The 27,315-nt window shown below is 45.1% G+C and overlaps 1 protein-coding gene across 1 annotated transcript in view; it reads left to right on the top strand.

Annotated features, from left to right (window-relative positions):
- Positions 1 to 27,315, top strand: part of LOC122804591 (heat shock protein HSP 90-alpha) — a 171,165-nt gene that overhangs the window by 105,695 nt on the left and 38,155 nt on the right. Inside the window, exons 8-10 of the mRNA XM_044074551.1 lie at positions 9,936 to 10,083; positions 16,189 to 16,457; positions 19,782 to 20,115. Of these exons, the coding sequence (XP_043930486.1) occupies positions 9,936 to 10,083; positions 16,189 to 16,457; positions 19,782 to 20,115 (751 nt within the window). The remainder of the gene's footprint in view (positions 1 to 9,935; positions 10,084 to 16,188; positions 16,458 to 19,781; positions 20,116 to 27,315) is intronic.

The following is a 27,315-nucleotide window of genomic DNA, read 5'->3' as shown; positions in this document are numbered from 1 at the left end:
AGCGTGCCGAGTCGGAGCCGAGGGATCGGCTCCGAACCCATCAGTACAGAATGTAGGCGAGATGGATCCCAAACATCTAAAGTTATGGTGAGTACATAACTAAAAGTTTTCAGAACTGAAGTCTTCAATCATTTTTTTCTTTTTACAGATTTCCGTTAATAATTGCATTACTTGTGGGAAGCAAATATCTCCAGAAGGATTTCCATTTATACTGTTCCTTGCCTAGGCCCTGACCACTATGTGCCTGGCAGTCTGCTTTGTGCTAGATTTACCCAGTGCACTATTAATAGTCTGTATTTTTGCATCCAGTATTTTGTTAAACAAATATTTAACTACCCAGAAATGTCATCAGATAGCAATCTGACTGCTGGAGTACATAAACGCAAAGAAAAGGACAGAGAAAGGCAGTCTAGATCCAAAACTGACTAGGCCTCTAAGCCAGTCGCCAATTTGCCGGTACTCTGAGGTGCTTTTGCAGCCCCGGATACCTGCTACCTTCAAGTTGCAGGCCTCTACAGACACCCATGTGGAGTCCGGCATGCCACAAGATACTAAAGGTATTGGTCCGGCATGCCGCAAGATGCTCTAGGTATTGGACCGACGGATGTATCTCCCTCTTATGGGTCCAGAGCTGCTGAGCAGGCACTGGCTTCTGAGGGTGTATTCAGACCTCAACAAAAGCTGCAAAGACCTCTTCTAAAACTAAAAACAGACTCCTGAGCCACATGCCTCTATGCCTAAAAAAACAGATTTGGCTGAAGACCTTATTACCTTGATCAGGGGTACCCACTCCCCTCCAGATAAGAGGCAAGACGCTGACTATGAATCTTCAGATCAGGTTTCTATTTCTTCTGATTCCTCTTCTGATCAGGAATTATCTTTACCTCCCTATGAGGATACTGATGCTGAGGAGTCTATTCCATCTGCATTTCCTCTTGAGGATTAGCCCCATTTCTCTATCCAGGACAGATATTTGCCGTCCACTGATCTGGTGCCTTTAGGAGTGCCTTCATTTTTGGAGTGTTACTGATCCATGTCCACTTCCCAAGTTTCAAGTCATTATTCAGAAGTCTGACAGCAAAACACATGGAAGTGATGCAGAAGATTGTCTAGGCGCACATTTGGGTCAGGAAGTCTCTTCAATTTACATCCCCACTTGCAGTTCCTTTTAACTTGGGTCCCGAATTAGTTTTGGCTCCAAAGATGGGAATTTTCAGATCCAAAATTTTACTCTGCTCTGGCTTAGTCTGATTAGTGCTGAGCTGTGTAGCTTCTTCATCTGCTTTAAAGGTGCTAGGTCTACTGTCTGCCTTAGCTTCATTAGGTCAGCACTGGCTTCCTCTGCGGGAGATTGCTGGCAGGGAAGGACTCTGGTCCAGAAGCTAGTCTCTCTATGCAGAGCTGAGGTCTTGCTCTCTGGGGTGATCAGCCTTAGAGGTTGAGGGTGTGTTCTGCCCCAGTACCACAGACTGGTCCAGTCCCCTCAGATTTTCAGCAGTCTACCTTGATGTCTCTGCACTCAAAGCCTCTTTGCCCTTTACTACAGGGATGGCCAGTCGACACCCCCCCCCCCCTTTTTTACAGGCTTCCCAGCAGAGTATTTCTATTTGCTTTGATACCTGCCAGAGCATCCTACGTTGGGAGGTGCCTATGAAGAAGTGCGAGAGTACTTGACTTTCAGAAAAGTCGCAGAGGATATAGACTTCCCTTTGAGGGACTTTAAAGGGTCCCCATGGTCTCCTCCAGAGGATGTCTCATTTAAAGACCTTGCTCTTGGAGAGGTGGTTGCCCAGCAAAACCCTTCATCTGAGGAGTCTGTTCCTGGAAGGTTTCAGCAGGAGTGGCAGGAACCTGCCATAGTAGTACTGTTCATCTTTAGTGGGGAGTTTATGGCAATGGACAGGCTTGGTGTTTTATGCTTCAACCGTCGATGGTCCCTGAATTATTTGGTACGTCTTAACAAGGTTAGAGATTTTCATTAAACTGTTTAGATATCCTCGTGGGATCCATTTCTATATAGGTCTAACTGTCCATGACTTATTTGACTGTCGTGCGATCTATTTTGAATTCATCCATGCAATGCATTTAGCCAAAGGATCCTCAAGGGCTGTGGGTTCAGGCTTCCCTTCCCCATCAGAGACATGTCTGGAAGCACTGAAGTGATTTTTACAGAGCCCTTCCAGTCTTCATCCGTGCTCTTTTTGTGACTGTACATCTTTCTCCCCAGACTGTGGACACAACCTAGGTGTGAGAAGCATAGAAAGATGCTGTCTGCTGTGGGCGTATGTTTTTCAGCCCAGAACCAGGGTATGAGATTTTTCTTTGACTGCCCCTACCAGTGCTCCCTGAAAGACCCAGTTGCCCATCTGGAGGCAATTATGGGTTGATTTTTATCCCTGCACCAGAGTCTGGGTATACCAAGATAATTGAGTCCAGAGGATTATTTCCAGTGGTTATACAATATCCTTTCCCTTTCTCCTTTATCTCAAGAGAAATCCCTGCTGATCATGTTTCACTGCAGTCATTACATTTGGGTTATCTGCTTTCAGGTTAGCTCTGTCGGCCTGATTTAACTTAAGTCTTGGGTCCTGCGTCTGTTGCTGTGACTTCCATGATGTCAGGGTATCTGGTATAAAACATGCAGCCGATCCAACTCTCAATTTTCGTTTCTGAGTTTCAGAACCAACGTATTCAACTAAAGCCAAGTACCCCTTTAGGGAAATTTTTTTTTTCTTGATCCTTACTGATGACAGTAAAAGTTAATAATTGCATTACTTGTGGAAAGCAAATACCTCAGATTTTTATTCTTACTGTATTCCTTGCCTAGGCCCCGACCACGACATACCTTGTCAGTTTTGTGCTTTAATCAGCGCGCTATCTGTTGTCTATATATTTTCGTCTCTAAATATTTCGGTTCTCTGTTTATTTATCCAGAAATGTAGTCAGCCGTCCGACTACTGGGATTCAGAAAAAAACTAAGATAAGGCTGCCAAGGTCAAAAACTGCTGACTCTTCTAAGCCAGTTCGCCAGTGCCCCTGATGCCCACTACTTCTGATTCGCAGGCCTCTATGGAGACCCATTTCTGGAGTCCGGTATGCCACGAGATGCTTAAACTATGGAACCCACAGATGTCGCTACCTTGGATGGTCCGGAGCTGCCCTGCAGGCACCGACTTGCTGTATTCAGGCCTACAGCCTATTGACCGCCTCCTTTACTTAGGCCAAAATCACGATCCATGCCTAAGACACCCAGGCCACATGCTCAGGCCTCTGTGCCTAAACAAATAATGGCTGAATATTTAATAACTAATCGGGGGGTAGCCACACCCCCCCCCCCCCCCTGCCGCTCCCTTCTAAGAGGCCAAGGGCTGAAGTTGATGATGAATCTTCTGATCAGGATTCTGTTTTTCAGATTCTTCTGATGTGTATTTGCCCTTGTTTACTTATGAAGATTCTGATGCAGAGGACTCCTTTCCCTCTGCTTCTCCTGAGGATTTTTCTTTTGGGGAAACCTTGCACTTCCACTGGGAAAGCCAGGATTTTTCTGATTCAAGAGGATTGGGGATTTCCTTCTACCTCCGCATAGGCGTTTAGCTATTCCTCCTGTACTAGAAATTTGTTTTTTCGGAATGTAGTTTGGCCCCGTATTCACTGCCTCCGCCCAGACGGACACTGCCTCCTCCCAGACGGATACTATAGGGTCCTGGAGTCCCACAAGTTTAATAAAAATCCTATTGCAGATCCAGAGATCATTTCACAGGGGCCCAAGGGCATTAAGGCTTCTACTGCTAAAAATCCTACCCCTTCTGGTAGACTGCAGGGCACTGGATAGGTGGGGTAAGAAGGTTTACACTTCTGCAACCTTGGCCATTAGGGCTTTAAACTGCCAGTTTCATTTTGTTAAAGTATCCAACATGTTGCTGATTGCTTAAACAGAATGATTCGTGACTCTGGAAAATAAAGAATTACAGGATTCGATGCTTCTGCTGAACAAGTTGAAAAACATACTTTGCAATGTGGTTTTGACTCATTAGAGGCCTCTTGCAGGGCTGCTGTTTGGGTCTGTGCTCTTTAAGCATGATTGGCTTAAGGAGCAATCTTTGCCTGATTATGATAAAGCTAAATTGTTGGATGCTCCTTTACATCAGGACCACCTGTTTGGCAACAAGGCTGAGAGTTCTTAAAGATAGAAAAAGTGATCTATGCAAACTGATTTTTTTCAAGTTCCTACTCTTAGATTTAGTAGGCATTGGTCCTTTCCAGCCCCTTCCCGGTCTTCTCAAGCCAAACCCAGACACGGCAAACGCAGAACTAAGCAGCGCGGGGGGGGGGGGGGGGGGCTCCACTTCCAAACCTGGGAATAACACTCCCCCCTATGTTAAACTGTCTCAATGACTTCCTTTTAAAATTTCCAAGCACTTAACCAACTGACTGCCCCATTGGGGGGAAAGATTGCTCTTCATGCAAGGAATTGGGAACTTGTTACCCAGTACAAATGGGTTTAAATAGTGTCCCAGGGATACAAATTTCATTTCCACACGTTGCCAACAAGTGGGTGGCCGGACCTACACCCAAATCAGTGTGCAGAGGCCCAAACAAAAGTACTTTCAAGCATGAGGGCTATTCAGCTGGTACCAGAAGAGGAAAAGGGACCAGAGTTTTACTAGACTCTTCCTGGTACCCAGATCCTGGACCAGTCTAAGATTCCAAACTTCAAGATGTTTACTCTTCACCAATTACTTCCTATGCTAGGCAGAGATGACTGGTTGGCAACACTAGATTTAAAAAGCATACCTGCACATCCCAATCGAGGAATCTTGCAGAAGATACCTATGCTTCAAAGCAGGCTACACGCTCTCCACTGACCTTTGGCTTATCTACTGCACCCAGGGTATTCACAAAGTGCCTAGCTCCAGTTATTGCATTTTGCAGGCAAAGAAATATTCAAATATACCCATACCTGGACGATTGTCTGATTCAGGCAGAAAGCCAGGACATAATCTTTGAATCTGGCCTTTATACAGAGGGTTTTAAATTGTCTGGGGCACACCATAAACTAAAAAAATCACACCTGGTACCCTGTCAACAAATTACATTCCTGGGAGCATGCTTGAATACCACTTCCCAGATGGCTTTCCTCACACCAGAGAAACAAATTTAATCTGAAGTTGTTAATCTTTATCCATTCCTCACTGATGGGTACAGTTCTGAACCCCCTGAACAGTCTGCCAAATACCAAGCTAGCGTACACCAAACTCTCGAGCCATGGTACTACCCACAATGTCCTTCATTCCCATACCTCTGATCTAGTTTGCTGCGCAGCCATATAGCGGCGTTTTCACCAAGCTCTCCGGCTAAGTAGCTTTGGCTTTATAAATTGCTTTTATTTTTCTACTAGTGTCTTTCTCATAGTCTAGCTCTACCCACAGGTATTTCTTTTCTTACCATTGTTGGTATTTTTTTGCTTTTCCTTACTTTTTACCACCCTTGTGGTAATTCTGTTACCATTGCTGGTAGTCTTGCCTTTCTCTCCCTCTTTGATCTGAGTGAGTGCTAGTATGTCAGAGAAAAAAGGTACTTCCGGTTTTTAACACTGCATGTTGTGCAATTACCAAACAGCAACTTGCATTTTAAATGCGTTTATTTGGGTGTTTCGCACCTTTCTGAGACCCCCCCCCCCCCATGTGATATTTGTGAGTTTTAGTTGCCTGACATTGAATGGTGCAACAAATTGATTCTGAAAGGATTGCTTTCTTCTTTCTTGGAGGCCATTTCTGTGGAGGTCTCAACTCCACAAGAAGCGTCCCTGTTCAGATCCCTCTTCACTGGCCGGTGTCAGGGGCAAGAATCCTTAAAGGCCTGTAGATCTTCCTCAAAGCATCGGCTCGGTGCCACTGAGTGTAGTTCCTGGGAAGTCTGTTCGAGCTAGGCACCTACTACTGAACCATGGATTACTTCTGTTCTGACCAGTCTGGTTCTGGACTCCTTGGCACCACACCTTTACAAACACCAGCTCAGACATCTGATCCGATTTGACGATTACCCAGATTGTGACTTTGGCTTGGAGTCCCCTCTCGGTGCCGACCTTACCGTTTACACAATTCAAATCAGAATTCTCTGCTCCATTGAGTTCCTTACCACAGACTAGGTATTAATCTTCTGTGGATCTGTTTGCCAGACAAGCCTACAGTCACTTTCTGGACCGGCCTGAATCCCCTTCCGGGATATGTTAGGTCTGCCAGGAGCATGTCCAAAATAGGCATTTTAGTCTTGTGGTTCAGGTACTGACTGCAAGAGAAATATCCAGACCCTGTTCTGCTCCAGGTGTTGGGATTTTTCCTCCTTTGACTCCTTCGTATTCTCCTGATGGGGATCCTTTGGTTCCAAGGCCCCCGGGTTGCTTTCAATGGGACCCCTTCCTTCGGCACAGAACTACTGACGCCTGACTCGTCTAAGCCCTGGTGGGTGTCTGTTCCGACTGCAGCCCACCTTACTCCACCCCTTGCTTCGAGGGTGGAATATTCTGTTCCTGCACAGACTGCCTTTTTGGTTCCAGTGTCTGATCCAAGAGTAATATCTGCACCAAATCTCCCTCAAACTTCAGTCTCTGAGGTGGGCCGTTTGGAGCGGGGTTCCAATTCAGTCCTCTTTAGTACCGGGCTCCCATCCCTCTTCAGGTGGGCCCGCCTTCCAGATTATGGAAAGGGCGTTGGCAGCTAGCAACCCTCTAACTCTCATCGTTGGCCCTTGGCAGGGGACCAATAATACAAAGCACCCCCTTTCCAAGGCCTCCTCTGACATCCCCACCGAAGAGCCCCTTCTGAAGAGGGTGTGTAAAAAAAAAAAAAAAAAACACATGGACTCTCCTGAAGCGTCCCTTACTGAGGATACGGATTACGATGATGGGGAAAGTTCCCCTAGATAACCCCCTAACAATGTTTCCTTTGGAGATGTCTTGGAGTTTTGAGTCGGCAGGGTGACTGGAATCGTCCACCCCTTCCTCGGAGGAATATTTATTCCTACAAGCTTTGTTCCCAGGCCACTACTTCCTGGGTGATCCCTCCTGCAGATGAGTTGCTCAAATTCATTGTGCAGCGAGTGTGGAAGAGTCCGGTTTCAGTAGAAGCTATCCCCAGGAGATCAGATTAAGTACTTTCTCCTCCAGAGGATCAACCCCATTGGTCCAAAGGTTTGCCACTAGACTCTGTGGGTGGAGGCTGTCACAAAGAAGGACCTGGCAGAGTCCTGCACATCCACCCAACAAGAGTCCAGGCTGGTGGACAAGTTAGGGGAAGTTTGCTGCAGTGACCTTTGCCATGCGTCCGCTGAATTTCCTGGTACACTTTATGGGACTCCAGAGACCTTATTTCTGAACTCTGGTAGCCTCGCTGGTCAAGTGTCAGAGCACGTGACAAAGTGGCTTCCCAACTTGCCACCCTTGAAGCAATTTCAAATTCCTCCATGAGGTTGCTTTCCCACGCAGTCAAAGGAGCAGCAGGTATTGGCGTGGTTGTCCGTCATGCCTGGATGCACATTTCTGACGTACTGGATTCCTTCAAGTCTTCTTTTATGAATGCCCCTATTGAGACCTTCGTGCTCTTTGGTCCTAAGGTCAAGGGATACTTTGGCCAGGTGCGAGCAGGACAGAAAGACCTTGTCTGCCATGGGCCTGTGCTTCTCCAAACTTCAGCATTCCTTCTCCAGGAACCAGAGGAGTGGAAAGTTGTGGCACAAGAAATCGCAAGGTTTCTTTCATGACCGAGTCCTCCAGCAGCAGGTGGGGGTCCAGTGGAAGACTCCCCTTTAGTGGCAGAGGGGGTTACCAGAATTGGGGCTCCAGAGCTTCTTTCTCAGAGAGGCTTCATCGGTGCTCCTGAAGCATTGCCCAATTGCTTTCCTCCTGGGAGCAGTCTGGGCATGTTTCTCTCCGCACCAAACACACTGGTCCTCCCTTACAGACTATCTATGGGTGCAAATTATCACCAGAGGTATCTCATTCCCCTCAAATCCTTTCCAAGACCTCAATTCTCCCTTCCAGACGTACCACCCAGTCAAAGGGAGGAGGCAGCTTCCAAAATAAAGAAGCTTCTAAAGAGTTATCCAAAAGGTCCCCCAGATCAATGCAGATTAGTGTTCTACTGAAGTCTTTATGGTGCCCAAAAAGATGGGGGACTTGGAGGCCCATCCTGGATCTCAGTCGTTTGAGTCAGTCATACAGACAAAGTTCCGCATGGTCACTATTCAGTTCATCCTTCCATGCCTTCGGGAGGGTGTGTTCTCTCTATCTCCGGGATGTGTATTACCACATCAAAATGGACAAACGCTGCAGGAGACTTGTGCTTCCGGCTAGGAGCCAATCATTTTCAATTCTGAGCCCTGCCTTTCAGTCTCTCGACAGCCCCCAAAGTGTTCACGAAATGTCGAGCAGTGGTGACAGCTCGCTTGAAACTTCACGGATTCCAGGTGTTTACTTATCTGGACGATTGGCTCCTCTCTGCCCCCCACTGAGCATCTACTGACCAGGGCCCTTCACTACACTGTTTCTGGCAGAGTCTCTGGGTATTACTATAAATTGAGAAAAATCGAACCTTCAGCCCTCAACTGGAATTCATAGGAGCTATGTTCAACACTCTGCTCTGTCTAATATCTCTTCCTCATCACAGGTAAAAGTGCAAGTGGTACTTGACTGCAGGAAATTGTCTGCAGGCTCTGGGTTCCGTGATAGCAGTCATTTCCATTGGCCAGACTTCATATGTGCCTGTTACAGTGGCTTCTTTAAACTCCATGGATACACACACGCTTTAATCCTCATCACAGACCTCTGCAAACAGGATTTTCTCTGGTGGATGAGAATGGACAAAAGTCTGGTGTCACTCCTTTCAACCTCTTCAGCCCAATGCCATGGTGACTACGGATGCTTCCCTGATTGGGGGGGGGGGCACTTTCAGGGAAAATGTTCCAAGGCACGTGGTCGTCTAGAATTAGACTTGACACATCAACGTTCTACAGCTCAGAGCTGTTACTGGTGTTACAATCTCAGTCCTCTTCCTCTCAGACAGATTGCTATCCAGTCTGACATGTCCATGGTCTGGTACACAAACTAGCAGTGAGCGAACAAATCTTGCGCCCTTTGCCGCAAAGCTGAGAATTTGGCAGTGGGCGATGGCTTCCAACAGTTTCCTGATTGCTACACACATCCTGGGGAGTTCCAGCGTGATTGTGGACAGGCTGAGCAGATGCATCCTGCTTTCTCACGAGTGGTCTCTCAACCAGAGAGTGATGGAGGAAATTTTCAGGCCGCTGGGGCAGGCAGACCTTGCTGCAATCTGTTTGCCGCCTCAAATACGAAGGGCAGCAGCTACTTTGTCCTCTCTCTCCTATGCAGGGGGAGTCGAGAGATGCTCTGACTGGCCCACAGGGTCTCCTGTACACTTATCCTCCCATCCCCTTGATACCCTTGGTCTTGAGGAAAGCTACTCTGAGAAGCAGAATGATACTCATTGCTCTGTTCTGGGCTTGACAGGTTTGGTTTCCTTTCCTTCCTTCAGCCACACCAGCTCTGACCTCCTTGGATTGGTTATTCCGAAAGCGCTTAATCTGTGGACTGTCGTGTTTTTGAGTGGTTTTATTGAGAACCCAATAAACTGTCATTGAGTACCTGCTGAGTGGTTGTCTGGATACCTTATATTTTTCTTGGTTTGTTTCCTTTGGACAGAATACTTTTGTGAAAGCTGTTAATGTACTTTGCTTGAAGTCTGGTTTAGTTTGTACATTAGAATTCTCTGAATCATGCAAACCAGTGTGGGGTGGGGAAAGCAGAATTGTGTGAAAAGATTGCTGCATGACTTGGTATTTTTGCCAACTTTTAAATTGTACTAGACTTGCATATCTAAAACTGTAGAGTGAAATTTTAATTTTCTTTTTTGTATTTGTAGCTTGGAATCCATGAAGATTCTCAGAACCGCAAAAAGCTGTCTGAGCTGCTTCGATACTATACTTCAGCATCTGGCGATGAAATGGTATCCCTTGCAGATTACGTTTCCCGCATGAAGGAAAACCAGAAGCATATTTATTACATTACTGGTATGTTTCTAGGGAATAAGAACAAAATGTGGTTGGTAATTGCCAGATCTTCGTGTTTCACTGTTGCAGTCATTACATTTGGGTAATCCTACTGGCAGGTTGCCCTCAGTCGGCCTGAATTCCAAAGTCTTGGGTCCTGTGTCTGCTGCTGTTGCCCCTTCCCTGAAGTCAGGTAGTCAGGGGTATAAGAAGCAGCAGATGCCATTTTCTTTAGTCTTTCCGAAGCAGAAGCAGTTCAAGTGCTAGTTGGCAGACTCCTGAGTTTTTAGAGTTCGAATTTCAGATCCAAAGTCTTCTGTAAAGCTAAGTACCCCATTGAGGAAACTTTTTTTTCTTGCTCCAGAACCAATGTCAAAGTTAATTTTATTTCTTGTGGGAAGCAAATACTTCATAAGGACTTTCATTCTTACTGTATTCCTTGCCTAGGCCCTGATCATAACTCTCTGGGTTGTCTGTTTTGTGATAGATTTAACCAATGTACTAAAGCGTCTTTATGATTTAGCTTTCCGATGCCATTTCTGGACAATTAAACCTGCATCCAAAGCAGTTTAAAGCAATTTGACTACTGGAGTTCACAAAAAAAAAGCAAAGAAAGACCAGAGGCCCAAAACCAATGGCGAAGCTTCTCCTAAGCCAGTCGCTGGTTCTCTGTGAGGTGCTTTTGCAGCCCCTGACTACCGCTACTTTAGAGTCGCAGGTCACTACAGACTCCCACATGGAGTCAGCCATGCTGCTGGAAACTCAAGGTGTTGGAGCCTCTGACGCTAATCCTTCAGATGGGTCTGGAGCCGCTGAGCAGGCACCGGCTTATGCAGGTGTGTTCAGACCCAAACATCTATACATTAAACAGACTTCAAAGGCAAAGAAGCAAACTAGAGCCACGTGGACAGGCCTCCATGCCCTAAAAACAGATGCTCAAAATGGCCAAAGATTTTTACTTTGGTCAGGGGTTCCCATCCCCCTCCTGATTAAGCGGCCTAGGCAAGAGACTGAATCGAAAGAAATGGAAACCTGATCTTAACAGTATTCCCCCCCCCCCATGAGGATTCTGATGCTGAAGACTCAATACCTTCAGCTTCTCCTCCTGAGGACTATTCTTTTGTGGAAACCTTACATACCATGAGGGAGCATTTCCACTGGGAGAGCCAAGATTTTTCAGAATCTAAAAAGAGGCTCGGGGGGGGGGGGTTTCATGTTACTACCTCTGCACAAGCCACTAGCCATCCCTCCTGTGTTCTACATTGTAGATGTGTTTTCAGAGTCTAGTCTTACCTCTGACGCCTTTCCTCCAGCTCCTGTTAAGCCTGACAGATATTACAGGGTTCCTGACTCGCATAAATTCTTTTTATAAACCCTGCTGCAGACCAGAAACTTTCTCAGGGTCCCAAGGGAGTTGAGGCTTCCGCTGCAGGGCACTGGATAGATTGGGGGGGGGGGGTTACACATCTGCTACCTTGGCTATTGGGGCCTTAAACTGTCAGGTTCATATGCTCAAATATCAGCAACCTGTCGTGGCATTGCTAAAACAGAAAATGTTAAACTCTGAATGTGCAGTAAACAAGGAAATGTAGGATATATTGCATGCAGCTGAAAAAGTTGGAAAGCATACTTTGCAATGTGGTTTTGATTCTAGGCCCCCTGCAGGGCCACAGTTCTGTAATTAGAAGGCATGCTTTGTTAAAGGAACAAAATCTGCCTGATCATGTTAAAAGTTAAATTATTAGAGGCACCTTTACAGCATGATACTTTGTTTGGTGTTAAGGCAGAAGAGGTGTTAAAGAAAATGGCGGACAAGGCTAAATCTATGCAAACTGTCAAAGATTTCTTAAAAGTACAGCAGCCTAGGTTTAGTAGACACTGGCCAACAAATTGGTCCTTTCCTGTGTCAGACCTCAAAGGGGCAGATCCAGACGCCCTAGAGGCAGATCCCAGGCGAAAGGTTCATACAGGTCAAAGCAATGGGGTGCTCCTTCCTCCCAAAAGTGGAGAAGACCAATCACAACCTTACAGGAAACAGTACCAATGACTTCCCCCTGCCTGCACCAAGCACTTATTTCCTGGCAGCACCCTTAGGGGGAAAATTGGCATTTTTTTCTCAATTGGCACATTATAACCCAGGACAAGTGGGCTCTAAATATCATGTCACAAAGCTACAAGTTCAATTTCCATACCCTGCCAAAGGCAAATGGCTGGCCAGATCTGCCAAAAACAGTGGGCAGAGGCACAAAAACGAGTCTCATCTCTCATGGACATGAGGGCTATTCAACAAGTGCCAGATCAAGAGCTGGGGCAAGGATTTTACTCTGCTGTTCTTGGTACCCAGAAAGGACAAGGCCTGGAGGCCAATACTGGACCTATCAATTTTCTGAACACATTTCCTGGGTATACCAAAAGTCAAAATGTTGACTTTGCAGCAGCTTCTGCCCATGCTGGGCAAGAATGCTTGGCTTGTAACATTAGACCTAAGAGGCATACCTGCATGTCCCAATCAGACAAATATGCAGAAGATACCTATGATTTAAGGCTGGCTCAATGCATTACCAATTCTCTGCACTGCCCTTTGGCTTATCTACTGCGCCCAGGGTACTTACAAGTGCCTGGCACCAGTAATTGCATTCTGCAGACTACGAGGAATACAACTATATTCTTTCTTGGATGACTGTCCATTCAAGCAGAGAACAAGGACATCCTTCTATAGCATCTGGTGTTTGTGAAAAAATTTGTAACATGCCTAGGGTACACAGTCAATGAAAAGAAATTAAAACTAGTACCCTCGAGATAATATTCCTGGGTGCAAGCTTAAATAACACTGCCCAGATGGCTTATCTCACCCCAGACAAAGGCAACTGACAATTTCAAAATGTTGGCAACAAAGGCCCAGTCATCAGCAAGAATTCTGCAGGCTTTGGGCTTCATGGCATCCGGCATCCTGCTCATTCCATATGCAAGACTGCATGAGGGAAACTTCAATGGTACCTAAAAGTGTTTGGACTCAACATTGCCACAGCCTGGAAACTAATTACCCTCCTGCCTGCAATAGGAGTTTCGATGGTGGGCAAAGGCTTGTTACCAAAACAAGGGACAGCCATTCACATTACCCCCAGCCAGGCAAACGCTAACAACGGATTCATCAGAATTATGCCTGTGAGGCCCACATGGCACGAAGATGCATTCAAGGAACATGGACCCCAAACCAAATGCATCTACACATCGATCAAAAAGATGCTAGCTGTTCAAAATTCCCTGACAAGCCTTCAAGGACCAACTTCATCCAGGACAACTGATAGACTGACAACACCACGGTCGTGTATATAAACAAGCATGGGGGGGGGGGCACACATTCTTACCCCCTTTGCAGACTAGCCATGACTTTGTGGGACACAGCATTGACTTGCCCAGTACATCTGCAGGCACAATTCCTGTCAGGAAGGAAAAATACTCTGGCAGACAAACTAAGCAGAAACCTCCTGGATCCCCACAAGTGGCAGCTGGATCCGCAAGTCTTCAGCATGATGACGAGGAAATGGGGATGCCCTGACATCTATTTGCCTCCCCTCACAACTACCAACTAAAGAGATTTTGCACAAGGATTTATCGCCGACTAGCATGGAAAGTGGACGCATTAGCCTGCAGCTGGAAAAAACTATCGGTATATGCTTTTCCCCCTCTGCTGCTATTCCTAAAGGTCAGACAGGCCAGTCATGACACTGCACCAGACTGGCCCCGCCAGCACTGGTACCAAATATTAAGGAGCTTGTCTCAATGCCCAGCTTGGACCTTACCTAGAGTACCGCATCTACTGTCCCAGCAAAACAATCTGATCCTGCACAGCCAACTCGGGACTTTAAACCTGGCAGCATGGAGGATAATGTAGTCATACAAAACACACCTCTCAGCAAAGCTGTGATGGATGTCCTTTTGGAAGCCAGAAGGCCTAGTACTAACATTTTATGCTAGAAAATGGAAGGGGTTCTGTGCTTGGAACCAGGCACAAGGAACAGATATACAGCTGTGCCAAATATTCCTCAGATTTTACAATACTTAACTGAGATGCTGGACAAAGGCCTATCTTTCTCATCTATTAAAATTCATGCCTCTGCCATTTCTGCTCATTACAATGCAGAGCCCACCAATCTTTTCTCATCCCTTATTAAAACAGTACCTCAGAGGAGCCAAACCTTAAGGCCTCCAAGGAGATCACCAGTGTTCTGCATGGAACCTCAACTATGTCTGGGGAAAAACTCACCCCGCCTCCTTTTGAGCCAGCTGCTACTGCTGAAGTTTTTATCTTGGGGAAAACTGCTCTGCTCCTAGCAATAACTTCTGCAAGATGAGTTTCAGAGCTACAGGCACTCTTGGCTGTGGAACCTTTTTTTATCCAGACAGATTTCCCTGAGGACAAACACAACATTTATGTCTAAAGTGGTGTCCAGTGTGGCTCTTAACCAAACCATTCATCTGCCAACTTTTTACCCCAAATCTACAGAACAAGGGGGAAAGAATTCTGCATTCTTTGGACATGCAGACAGCTTGGATTCTACTTGTACAGCACCAAAGTTTTCAGAACAATTACTAGTGGCATATGCTGCAGGATCACAAGGAAAGGCTATTTCAAAGTGGATAGGCCACTGCATTCGTTTCTGCTACGTATACCATGGCAAGCCAGTGCCTAAGGGTATTGGGCCACATTCCACCAGAGCTGCAGCCACTTCAGCAGCCTTTTTCAGGAGAGTACCAACCAAGGACATTTTAGAGGCAGCTACTTAGAGTTCAGTGCACACCTTTACAAAGCACCATCATCTGCCACTCTACTCTAAATCCAGGGCAGGCTTTGCCACTGCAGTTCTGCAGAGCCTCCTAGCCGCTCCTAATGATGTTTAGCTCCAGCCTCCCAACCGTAGCTTTGGGAATCTACCCAAATGTAATGACTGCAACAGTGAAACCCTAAACATAGTACAGTTGTGTGCACTTACCATAAATGTAGATGTTGGTGTATTCACTGTTACAGTCCAGGTTAGCCGCCCCCCCTTTTCTTCTGATGGCACCTGGCCCCCCCTTTTCTTCTGATGGCACCTGGCCCCCCTTTTCTTCTGATGGCACCTGGCCCCCCTTTTCTTCTGATGGCACCTGGCCCCCCTTTTCTTCTGATGGCACCTGGCCCCCCCTTTTCTTCTGATGGCACCTGGCCCCTTTTCTTCTGATGGCACCTGGCCCCTTTTCTTCTGATGGCACCTGGCCCCTTTTCTTCTGATGGCACCTGGCCCCTTTTCTTCTGATGGCACCTGGCCCCCCTTTTCTTCTGATGGCACCTGGCCCCCCCTTTTCTTCTGATGGCACCTGGCCCCCCCTTTTCTTCTGATGGCACCTGGCCCCCCCTTTTCTTCTGATGGCACCTGGCCCCCCCTTTTCTTCTGGTGGCACCTGGCCTTTTCTGATGGCACCTGGCCCCCTTTTCTTCTGATGGCACCTGGCCCCCCCTTTTCTTCTGATGGCACCTGGCCCCCCCTTTTCTTCAGATGGCACCTGTGTGGTGTATTTGCTTGTGGATGAAGGTAGTTTATATTGCTGCATGTGTAACTTTATATATGCCTATACATTTTGGCCCCCCTTTAGGGGGCACCTGACATCTGGGGCAAGAAAAACTAAAGAAAATGCGTCTGCTGCTTTTATACCCCCAACGACAGGAAAGGGGTGACTACAGCTGACTCAGGACCTAAGACTTTGGAATTCAGGCCGACTGAGGGCAACCTGCCAGCAGGGTTACCCAAATGTAATTGACTGCAACAGTGAATACACACTTAACATCTACATTTATGGTAAGTGTACACTAAGTATGGGGAAGGAGAAAAGTGGCAATGCATTTGCCTTGTTACGGAGTACAGACTTCAAGTTTACACATGTAGAAAAGTATGAGGAAAGGAGTAGTTTGTGGCGAGTCACAATTTGTACTAGCATGATTGTATCTTGTGACTTGATGGCTGGTTTTAACCTTGCCTACTAAGTGAAGGCACTTGAAAAAGTGGAATTGCTGCGTGATGCATGAACTATTTTATATGCATGTTAGGGGGTTTCATGAGTCTTGACTGTCTCAATCTCCTCTCCTAGGTGAAAGTAAAGATCAGGTAGCAAATTCTGCATTTGTTGAACGCCTGAGAAAACATGGTTTGGAGGTAGTCTATATGATTGAGCCAATTGATGAGTACTGTGTGCAACAGCTGAAGGAGTATGAGGGAAAGACCTTGGTCTCTGTTACTAAAGAAGGCCTTGAGCTTCCAGAGGATGAGGATGAAAAAAAGAAACAAGAAGAAAAGAAGTCTAAATTTGAAAATCTGTGTAAAATCATGAAGGACATCCTTGAAAAGAAGGTTGAGAAGGTAAGTTGCACTGTTAAAATTGCTGGTTAAAGGGGGCAAGTCTCACTTGCTGTAGTGAGGGCTGTGTAGATGTGGTTAAACAGTTGGCAGGGATCCCTAGCTGCAAACACTTTTTTTTTTTTTTTTTTGAGTAATTGAGACAAGTTGTCTTGCTGTCAAGTATGTTCAAATTCCTACAGGTAGTGGAGTGGGGTTTTGGTTTGGATGGGACAGATGCAGCCATAAAAGGGCGGTCTGCTGTGGACTTCCTAGAACAACAAGTTTTTTGGGGGTTGTACACACCTGTAGTGCTGCCTTTTTGATGTCGCTGTGCTTTTTTTTTTTTTTTTTTTTTTTGATTGGCACATTTGGTCTTAAAGACTTTGTTAGGTTAGCGGAGGGTGCCATTGCAGTGGGTCAAGCTACAGATAACCTCTGATGGGGTAGACTGGCTTCTGCTGTTCACTCTTGCCCTTCCCCCACCTTGTGCTGCAGTTCCTGAAATCTGTCCCTTACAAGGGTTGTAGTTTGGTCTGTTTCCTGTGTGCTGTAGAGCCTGCAATTTGGACTCAACCCTAATGTTAGTCTGCTTCTGAAGGTATGGTCAGTGTACTATTGCTCATTAATACTTCAATGATTCTTGACATCCCCACTATGACGCCTGTCTCTTTAGGGGCAAGAGGTTTCCCAGCTTGTCTTTTCTGTGAGGTAAGAACCACTCTTTGGGGCTTTCAGTCTGGCAGACATTTGGGTACTGAGCTCAATGTCCATTGGAGGGGGCCACATGACACCCCCCCCCCCAGATATGGCTGTGTACCCCCTTTAACTTTCTAAGGGTTACTATTGCGTGTGCCCACCCATGGCTCCCTATAGTTTAAGGAGGGACAGGTTTTAAATGCCACTTCTTGGAGTGCCACATCACTACACCAGAGCTGCACATCTCTTTCCTTCCCACATGGTTCTTGCACATTTCTTTCCTTCCCACATGGTTCTTATTTCCAGGACCCATCAGTTTTTGGTCAATTCTCTGCTACAGAGCCAGGTGACCTGCAGGAACTCTAGCTTTGTATAAATAACATCAACTGCTATCAGTCCGAACTATTTCTTTATAGTTTTGTCTGACCTACCACTAGAGTTGAGTGGATGTGAAAGTGCTCCAGAAGTACCTGCTGTTTTTCCTTGCCCTGTTTCACTAGTGAAGTTATTTTGGTGCCTAGATGGTTTTTCAGAAAGTCAAACATTCTCCATTTGGTCTTTGAGACCTGTAGGCTGGCGTCAAAACAGAACTTGTATTGGGAGTGGCTTACTTTGCTTCTTAAAGATATATACAGAATGATTAGTATGCTTGTATTCAACTTTAAAAACGTCGAGCCAAGTAGCAAACGTTTGCACTATTAGTGCACAGCTTCTGTATTTTGCATGTTCATAATAACTCAAGTTAGGTCTTTGTAGTAATAGTATACTACTGTTTAAAAGTAGTATTTTGGAGGTATGGTAATCTCTCAATTGTGAGCAGGCTGTGTGATATTGCCATGTTTTTGAAGTTGATGCAGAGCCCCTATACTACCACATGAGACAGGACAGTGACACAATTGGAACATTATATGCAAAGTTCTGATGGTAACTTTCTAGGTTTATAGACTTGGAATCCGTACTGAAGTGACCTTCCCCCTCCCATATTGCCTGATGGTGTACTGTATATAGAAACCTTGAAGGTCTGCGTTTCTCTACCATTAACTAGTCTTGCATGCAACTTGTTAAACTTTGTTTTGGTATTCTAGATGGAGATGTTACCATAATGACAGCGGTCTTTGCCAGTGCTTGCTCATTTGTAAATGAACACTTGTCAACAGATTTCAGAGGGGAAGTGTTGACAGCTGTTAGACAACCACTTATTAGAGCCTGTTGGCATTAATGTAGAACTTGACACTTGTTCCATTTAAATTTTTAAAAAATTGACTACTTATACTTTTAGGAGAAATTTAGAGCATATTTTGAGTAGGATAAGCTTGCTAGACTGGTTTCTCACAGCTTCTCGAAAGAATAAGGTTACTCAGTATCCTAGAAAGTTCACTGGGCTGTATCCTGGACACAACCCCCCTAATGTAAGGGATTTGGAAGATGTTGCATTTCCAAAATTGTATATGGATAGATTATGTTGTAGTAAAGACTAGACATCAATCGCTGATTTTATTGTAGTTTAATTGCACACTTCTCATGCAGATTTCTGATGGGGATTTGTGTCCATTGTCTCTAGCTCTGCTTCTTTAGGGATGCCAGTGACTGGCTAGAGTATGAAGCACAGCTAGCCAAAATGATAGGAAAGTTTTTAGGATAATCTGAAGTATGTTATCCAGGCTGAGTTTTGCTGCATGGAGCCTACTTTGGGCAATATTTTGATCTTCAACTTTGTGTACAGCATAGAACCATGCAGAAAATTTGTATTTTTAACCTTGGTTTGAGGGAGTGATTTTTATTGAATCTGTTTGTCTTTCCTCTCTTGGATGTAAAGCTTAAATGAAAGCCCACATCACCTCTGCAACTAGGCTTCTGATGTCTAGCTTTTTTGGACATGCATTAAAAAATGTGCACATTTCTAAATTGCTAGTACTGTTGCTATCTAGCAAAGTGTGCACTGTGCCTAAGTCTTACTAGGGACAGTTTTAGTACCATTTCTCATTTTGTTAATTTGGGTCTAGTCTAGTCTAGCTGATCGACTGAATTGTTTACTTAGCTGCAGGTGCTTTTAACTTCATTTTACAGACTTGTTTGATTCTCTATGGATGTGGAAGATGTCCCCACCCCTTAATTGTGGGAAGGGACTGTCTCATTTTCATGAGTAACATTTGAGTTTACCATTCTGTTTTCCATGTCTGTTTAGGCTCATACTAGGTGCACAGTTCACAGTATATATAATTTAGGTCCGTGTTGCTATGTATTCTCTAGGTACCATACTTTAACAAAAAGCTAGTATTTTGTGGTGGTACCTCTGTGTAAAGGTGTATCAACTTAAATTGCCATGAATGTTAAGGGAGGTGGGGGGTAGTTTTGCGGAGGAAGTAGTTTTCTAGGGGAAGTTGGGGGGGTGAGCATCCTGGATGGCCTTCCTGTGTAATTCAGTGGGATGTGGTATCCTTGGATGGGATCATCTGAGTAATTTACTTGGCACTGTACTTGAGCACTTGCCTACCTCAGTGGGAGGTTTGACACTAGGCAAAAAGTAATCCACCTAGATCACTGATATTGGTATGAAATCGACCTAGGATACAGTTCAGTATGATAAGCTAGAATGAGTACTAAAAGATGAGGCATAAAAAATGTTAATTTGCTTTTTTCCTGTTTTAGGTAGCTGTATCCAACCGCTTGGTCTCATCTCCTTGTTGTATTGTAACGAGCACGTATGGATGGACAGCCAATATGGAAAGAATCATGAAGGCCCAAGCACTACGAGATAATTCTACTATGGGTTACATGGCTGCCAAAAAACATCTAGAAATTAATCCAGACCATCCCATTGTTGAAACTCTGAGACAGAAGGCAGAGGCTGACAAGAATGATAAGTCTGTGAAGGACCTTGTAATACTATTATTTGAAACTGCGTTGCTGTCTTCTGGCTTCACGCTTGAAGATCCTCAGACTCATTCTAGCCGCATCTACAGGATGATAAAATTGGGTTTAGGTAAGTTCAGTAGCATTTTAAATTGCTTTTTTTTGCTTGAAGTATCCCGAGAGTACTTTTTTGTTTTAATTGACTGTTAATTGAAATGAAGTTGCATATATTGTGCTGGTTTCCAATTTGTTCTGAAACTGCATCTTTTTTTTTTTTTTTTTTTATCTGTACACTGAGTGGAGGCACAACTGTGCTTAAACATTGCCTGTAGAATTTAATAGGTCTGTGGATGATTGACAACTTTCCTTACACTTTTAATTCACAAAGGAAGCTTCTGGTACAGAGGCCTGTCAGGACTGAGCAAGATTTGTTTTCTGTTCCACAGTAACATCACCTAGGGTGGTAGGGGCCAGTCAAGGGTATAGAGCAAAAAGCATCCGTAGAGGAAATGTAGATGCTAAGAAGACTGCATGATGCAAGGGCTTGTAGAATTTTAAATGCTGGTAACAATCTAGTGGCTCCACTACCAGTGCCCATTCAGTCCACTTGTTCCACAAGCTCTCCCCCTTCTGCTGTGGGTCCACAGAGCAAGATTTCTGTGACAGATTGAAGGCTAGATATACTGGACCCAACCAAGTCAGTGAGATGTTTGGCTGTTAAGTGGGTCAGTGGGACCCAGCTACCACAACCTCCTGATCCCCCACGTAGCTGCTCTTGAACTGAGCTCACTAACTTTTTAGTTTACCTTGAACAATGCTAGGAGCACCTGCTAGTAGGTACCAGTCAGGATTAGAGCTTCCATCCACCCCAGTGGTTGAGGTGACATTGGCTTGCCACAATCTTTGCCCACTTACTGTCTGAACCATTAGGAAGAGATGGGTTGCCCAAGTCTGCATTATGGGCTTCATTTTCATCTGTACTATTGGAGTAGGTCTGGTACCCACTTGGCTCTAGTTCTGGAGTTTTAAAAGGCTGACTAGCTTGGAATTAACCAGCTTTAGAACTTTCACTTGAATTGAAATTTCTTTGGGGAAAGTCTGGTAAGGTCACCACTGTGACGCCAATCTTTAGTGGTTACACTGAGCAGTGCTGGTTCATAAAATTAGCTGTTAGGCCAGCTCCTGCCAGTATTTTGAAAGGATTCTATGTCCCATAGCATGACTTATGCCAGTAGAAGTATTTGTATTGCTGCTATGCACTTCAGTGGTACATAGGTTGTGTATTGTGTACACTAGTTCTTGGTAGCTTTGTTAGGGTAGTGAAATACAGCTAATGGGTACATCTAACTAACTGCCCTTGAATTGATGGCTCCCCTGTAAACAAACACCCCATTCCCCAAGTGAAATCCATTAACAGCAAGAATACTATCTAGCAACTTGGACTCCCTTTGTGGCTTCTGTCATGTATGCTATGAGGGTTAGTTTCTCCACCCTTCAAATGACTTTTTTTCCAGGAGCAGGTGGGGTGATCTTAGTTTTGGGGCTGCAGGGTAGAAGGTGGACACTTGTAGGAGCACTGCCCATATGGCAGGAGTGGTCCACATAACTGCTTCATAGGGGATTTCTGGTAGAGTTTTTTTTTTTTTTCCCTCACCTGAATGCTTGGAAGACTGACATCCTTAGTTAAGAGGAGGGACTGGTTTATCAAAAGCTCTGGAGGAATCTTATCCGATGCTAGGGTGTTTAATAGTTCTGTTGTCAGCCTATTCCATCCATTCCCTTTCCATGTTGGTGTTGCGTAAAACAGTAAAGTTAAAATGAGTCTTCTGAGTAAGGTGACTGGATGGGAAGTTCCTGCCCTTCCTTGCCTATTACCATAACTCCAAGAGTGGCCACCTAATGAATGATGGCAGCCTAAGGTGCCTTGATCCTGGTCCATTTTCCTCACAGCAGCCTCAAGGGTGTTAATTCAAGCAAAGAACTTGTTCCATCTTTGCCTATCCTTGGGCATCAGTCTACTTCTAAGTAGTCCAGTCTGGAGCCTGCTAAAGTCCCTGGAATTAGTAATTGGATTCCATCTGGGCATCTCAAACCAAATTGACATGTAGAGAGTTTTGGCTGAAATGTTTAATAGGTTTATAAGTATGTACTAGGCTAATGGCCCTGGAGCCTTTATAAGCTTGTCCTGTAGGATTACCCTGGCATTGTGACACCCGCCCTTTGTTACTAGTGCCTATGAGCAGAGCCACTGGAGTGATCCCTGGGGTGAATTTTCTATTTTCCATCCACTCCAGATTTCTCTAAAAGGGCCAGTGAGGTGCTCTCCTTAACATGTATGGGAGTCTATTCCATAGTATGGGCAGTCCCTGGGTTTATGAACCTGTTCCTCCAGCATATTTTGTTGATTGCAGTAATTAGGTTGAGGTCTCTGGAGCATGTGGTGCAGAGGGATTTGGATTTTTTTAAATGTGCATTCCTAAGAGTTTGGTCAGACATGGCTTTGTAAGTCAAGCGGTAGATTACAGCTTCCTGTTTGATTCCAAATCACAGTAAGTGCATTATTGTGTTACAAGTTAACCATCTGTTTTGTGGAATGTTTTCTACTAGTCTGGCTTGGGGACTCAAAGTCCCACATATTGAGGCCTCTGAGAAAGGTAGCATCAGATAAGAGTCAGTAACAACCATTAACCATGTACTTAACCGTAACACTAGATGCATGTTTTCTTCATTTTTAACCAGTCTTTTTGAGGGTGGACAAAAGTGACAACTGAAAGACTGCACACTAGCCTAGAGACTGGAACAGCTGGTGACAGATGTATTCTGTCTGACTGCAATTGTTTTTTTCTGTCACTCTTGACAGGTGTGTGTGTGGCCATGCAAGTGGCTAGTGACAGCTGTATGGAGAAGCTATCCCTTTCTCATAATTGAATGATCCCTCATTCTGGTTACTTTCCAGGATTTAAATTGTCCTATTTTGGGGCCTTTGCCCCCCTCTTATTTGGTTTTTCCAGATTTCTTGGGTTAAGATTAGGGTAAGGTTTCTGGGTTGATCTGAGAAACGTTTATCGGCACTTAAGTTGACTACCCAGGAGGAAGTGTTAGCAATGCATCTGCTAATGAGGATGATTAAGGCCACTAACTTATCTTGTGACCATTCACAGCTTGCCTTTTTTAAAGTTTTTTAAATATTCCAATGTAGGTTGTTTTAAAGGAAGGTAATGAGTTGCACTGCTGACTTGTAAATCTGTCCCTGGTTGTACTAGAGCGGTTAGACTTTAAGATGCAGGTGATCTGGGATTCTCAAATGGAATGGTTCATAGAACGTGACGTCCATTAAATCACTTTCTGGGACTTGGGAGTCTTTCTGGCGGAGAATGTTTGAGGGATTTTCTCATTGCTTGTTCGGTGCAGACAGAGTCAGGTACCTCTAGAATTTTTGACCAGAAATCCAGAGGAAAACTGCCACTGGTTTCTTATGTAATCATAGGTGGAGCAAAGTGGTAGTCCCAGATTACACATCCATTGGACATGGTTGGTATATCTAAAGCAAAAAAAGTGTGGTGGTGGGAGTAGTTGTCTGCCAAGTACAACTACTTCGCATTTCGTTGGAGTACTAGGCAACGGTTTGTTCTTGATTTGGGTATCACAGGGTGACTTGCACCCAGTTTAGTAATCTGAACTTTTTAGCCAGAAGTTTTGATGATCTGAAGTCTTCATGAGGTCACTACCTAGCCATAATGGAGCTCACTGGTTGGTCACTTAAGCTACCACTTTCTGAAGCACCTGCAGTGGTGTGGTCTTCTACAGTTTGCTATCCTAAAGGCTTTGTGTGGTGCCTGCATGGGGAATGATAGTGGTCTTAATGACCATGGTGTGCATCTTGATCTGGTCGTCTGCAGCCTTTGAAGCTAACTAGCCTTTAAGTGCCTGTCTCCAACACCAGTTTTAGAACATCACTACCTTCTACTGGATGTGCATGCCTGTCCTTTCTGCTACTAATGGTAGTGGGATTTTTTTTTTCTGCTGGTTAGTACTGCAGTAGACGTGCTGTCCCCTTCACATATCCTTGGAGGGGACAGGCAAGTACTTGGCTGCTTGTTAGAACCTTCAACTTCCAATTCATTCTGGTTTAATCTTTGATCCTGTAAGTCCCAGCACCATAAAGCAGCCCCTTTCGTAGGGCTGTTAACTCTTTCTTGAAGCTAGTCACAAATGGCATTCAAGTTTTGTTGGGATTAAGGTGTGTAATGTAGAGCATCAAGCTTTACAATCCCTAAGAGAGGGATGATATTGCTGATAGCGTTTCACTGTTGCAGTAGTTACATTTGTGGTTATCTGCTTGCAGTAGCCCTCAGTTGACCTGATTAACAAAGTCTTGGGTCCTGCATTGGTTGCTGTCCCTTCTTCCATGATGTCAGGGGTATAAAACATGCAGTCGACACCATTACACCAGTCTTTGTCGTGCGGTGCCTGACGCAGAAGCAAGTTTGCAAGTGCCAGTTGGCAGACTCCTGAAATTTTAGTTTCAGAACCGAAGTCTTGAACTAAAGCTAAGTACCCTGTTGAAACTTTTTTTCTTGCTCCTTACCAATGTCCGTAAATGTTAAGTGTTATGAGATGCACTTGCATAGCCAAACTGGAAGCAAATCTCTGTCCACCCAAGATTGTGCTAGACTGTCGGAGAAGGTCAACACCCACACTACACCTCAAGCAGCACATAGCCCTTCTAAACTCACACCAGCACCCACACATAGCAACACTAAATCCACATATGTGGAGGCCCTTAACTGTAACATGCCCAAGCAACAGGGCCCTCCGAAGCTGAAACCCAAACCAACACCAATGTGCCACCCAGCAACAGCCGCTAAGGCAAGACAAAATTCCTAACACATCAGTGACTAGTCAGGCACACTGATGATCCACTTGAGGCTGAACACTGAGAAAATTGGTGAGCTGCCTGTCTGGTGCCAGGATCCGCCACAACTCATGCACTAAGTCACTCCACAAAAAGTGCAAATATGGCTCTTGTCTTTGTCCATGTTGGAGTGAATGACTCGAGACGTACCTCTCTGGACTACATGAAGAGACATGGAAGGGCTCTTGGATCATGTGGTGCAGGCAGGTATGACCCTAGCCCCAGGTAGCATCCTGCCTTTGTCCAAAATTGTACCACAATATAAGGACAAAATGATTGACTTTAACAATTAACTAAGCTTCTGGTGTCGTTCAAAGGGGATCCAGTGTCTGTCTGCCTGGGATGACATGATCGACAGGCCAAGATTTGCCAGTGATCTGCACCTGTTGCCCCTGGGATTCAGTTTACTGGCTAAGGCTCTTCCCACCCCTATAGTGCCTTTTTTAATTCTCCAGGTTCAACGAACACTAGGTAAGACTACAATACAAATTGTAGCTCGCTACAGATCCCCCACCATGCCCCAAGATTCATTCTACACCTTTCTAAACATACTGGAAAATATTTATATACAAACACCCTAATACTGGGTGACTTCAACTACCCTGCCATTAACTGGGAAAACTACTTGTGCACCAACACCTTTGCCCAACTGTTCTTGGAATTCATAAATTCTAATGCGCTGGATGAATAATCCATAGTGCCACCAGGGGCTTCCAATATCCTTGACCTGGTCATTACCAGCATGAGAAATCTATGCTCTACACATGGTCACCCCCTCGTTGGTCAGGTCAGACCATAAGCTAATCACCCTTAACATCCACATCCCACCCCCAGTAAGGAAACCTCCATAAAAGACTCTTCCAAAGTAACCTTAATGCTATTAGAAGTTACAAACTTCATGTCACCTATGCAGACGGGGACTGAAAGTTCAACTGCTGAATCCTACACTAAGGCGCACTGTATGAGCACATCCACTCATGCATGAATTGTGCCATCCCAAATAGAACCAAGATGCTCTCCTCCAAAAACGAAGCTAATCTGGTGGTCCCCTGCCATAAACTTGACAACAAAAGGAAGAAACTGTTGCAGAAAAGAGGAAAATCCCCGGATTCAAAACTCCCTTGCCAGCCTCTGTAAGAAGCTGAGATCCCTCCTAAAATCCTCCAAAGCTAGTTATGAAAATAAAATTGCCGAAGATTCCAATGACAACCACAAGGCATTCTAACTGAATCTAAATGGCAATGTTCAGATCTGCTCTGAGTTGCAACAGAATGGCATTAAATATACTGATCCTAAGGATATTGCCAATATCCTGGCAGATCGATTCAGTGCCAACTTTACCCCCTAAATGGCCCATCTCAATACCAGAAGATTGCCAAATTCTGGTAACTGCCATTCAGGTAAAAAAAAAAAAATGCAGTCTCCAAAACCTAAGAATACAGCATCCATGGGACCAGGTGACATCCTGAGCTGTGTACAACATGAACTACAAAATGAACTGGCACCTCACCTAAGTGTCATCTTTATTCATACTCACTTCAGGCTTTGTGCCCACTGAGTGGCACAAAGCTATAATTATCCCTCTCCACAAGGGGGCTCCACCTTGGATCCCAGGAACTACCACCCCATCAGTCTGACAAGCCTGATCTGCAAGGCCATGAAACGTATTATCATGGAACTTTATAAACCAAAACATTGGCAACCTTAACACTGGACCCCACCAAGTTTGGGTTTGTGAAGGGCCGATCTTGTCTCCTGAACCTGATTGACTTCAAGTCAGTTTCCAGAGCCGTGGATGAGGGTATATCTGGACCTCGCCAAGGCCTTTGACACCATCCCCCACTCTGGAATCGGATAAACTTACTAAGCTGGGAATAATCCCTATGTCACTTGATGGGTTGCCAATTGGCTTACTGACAGAACCCACACTGTAAAAGTAGCTGACTCCAAATCCAGCTCCAGAGAAGTGACAAGTGGAGTACCAAAGGGACCTCTTGGCATCTACTCCTCTGAAGTACAGGCCAACACTAAGGGACTCTGGCTAACAAAGTTCGCAGTTGACTGCAAAACTGGGAGCCATTATTGAATCCCCAAATGATGTGGATAACTCTGCAAAAGGGCCTTAGAGAAACGGATGCTTTCTGCCAGAGCCATGGGCTCAAGCTCAATGCCAAGAAATGTTTAGATGTTATGTGATCCTATCTCGCCTACATTCTGTACAGATGGGGCTCGGAGCCGATCCCTTGGCTCCGACTCGGCACGCTTATGCTATAGAGCGAGGCCTCTTATTGGCTGAGCTATCTTTATCCCAGGATGCACCACCACTAATCCCCCAGATCTCGTTTGCCGCTTACAAAGCTTTAGACGTGGTCTCAACTTGGCTGGGCTAAGTACTATTTATTTAGGCTTTTTCCT

Source organism: Protopterus annectens, chromosome 6.part0, assembly GCF_019279795.1.
Source record: "Protopterus annectens isolate FY-2018-M chromosome 6.part0, PAN1.0, whole genome shotgun sequence".
Taxonomy (NCBI): Eukaryota; Metazoa; Chordata; order Ceratodontiformes; family Protopteridae; genus Protopterus; species Protopterus annectens.
This window is presented reverse-complemented; position numbering and strand designations above follow the sequence as displayed.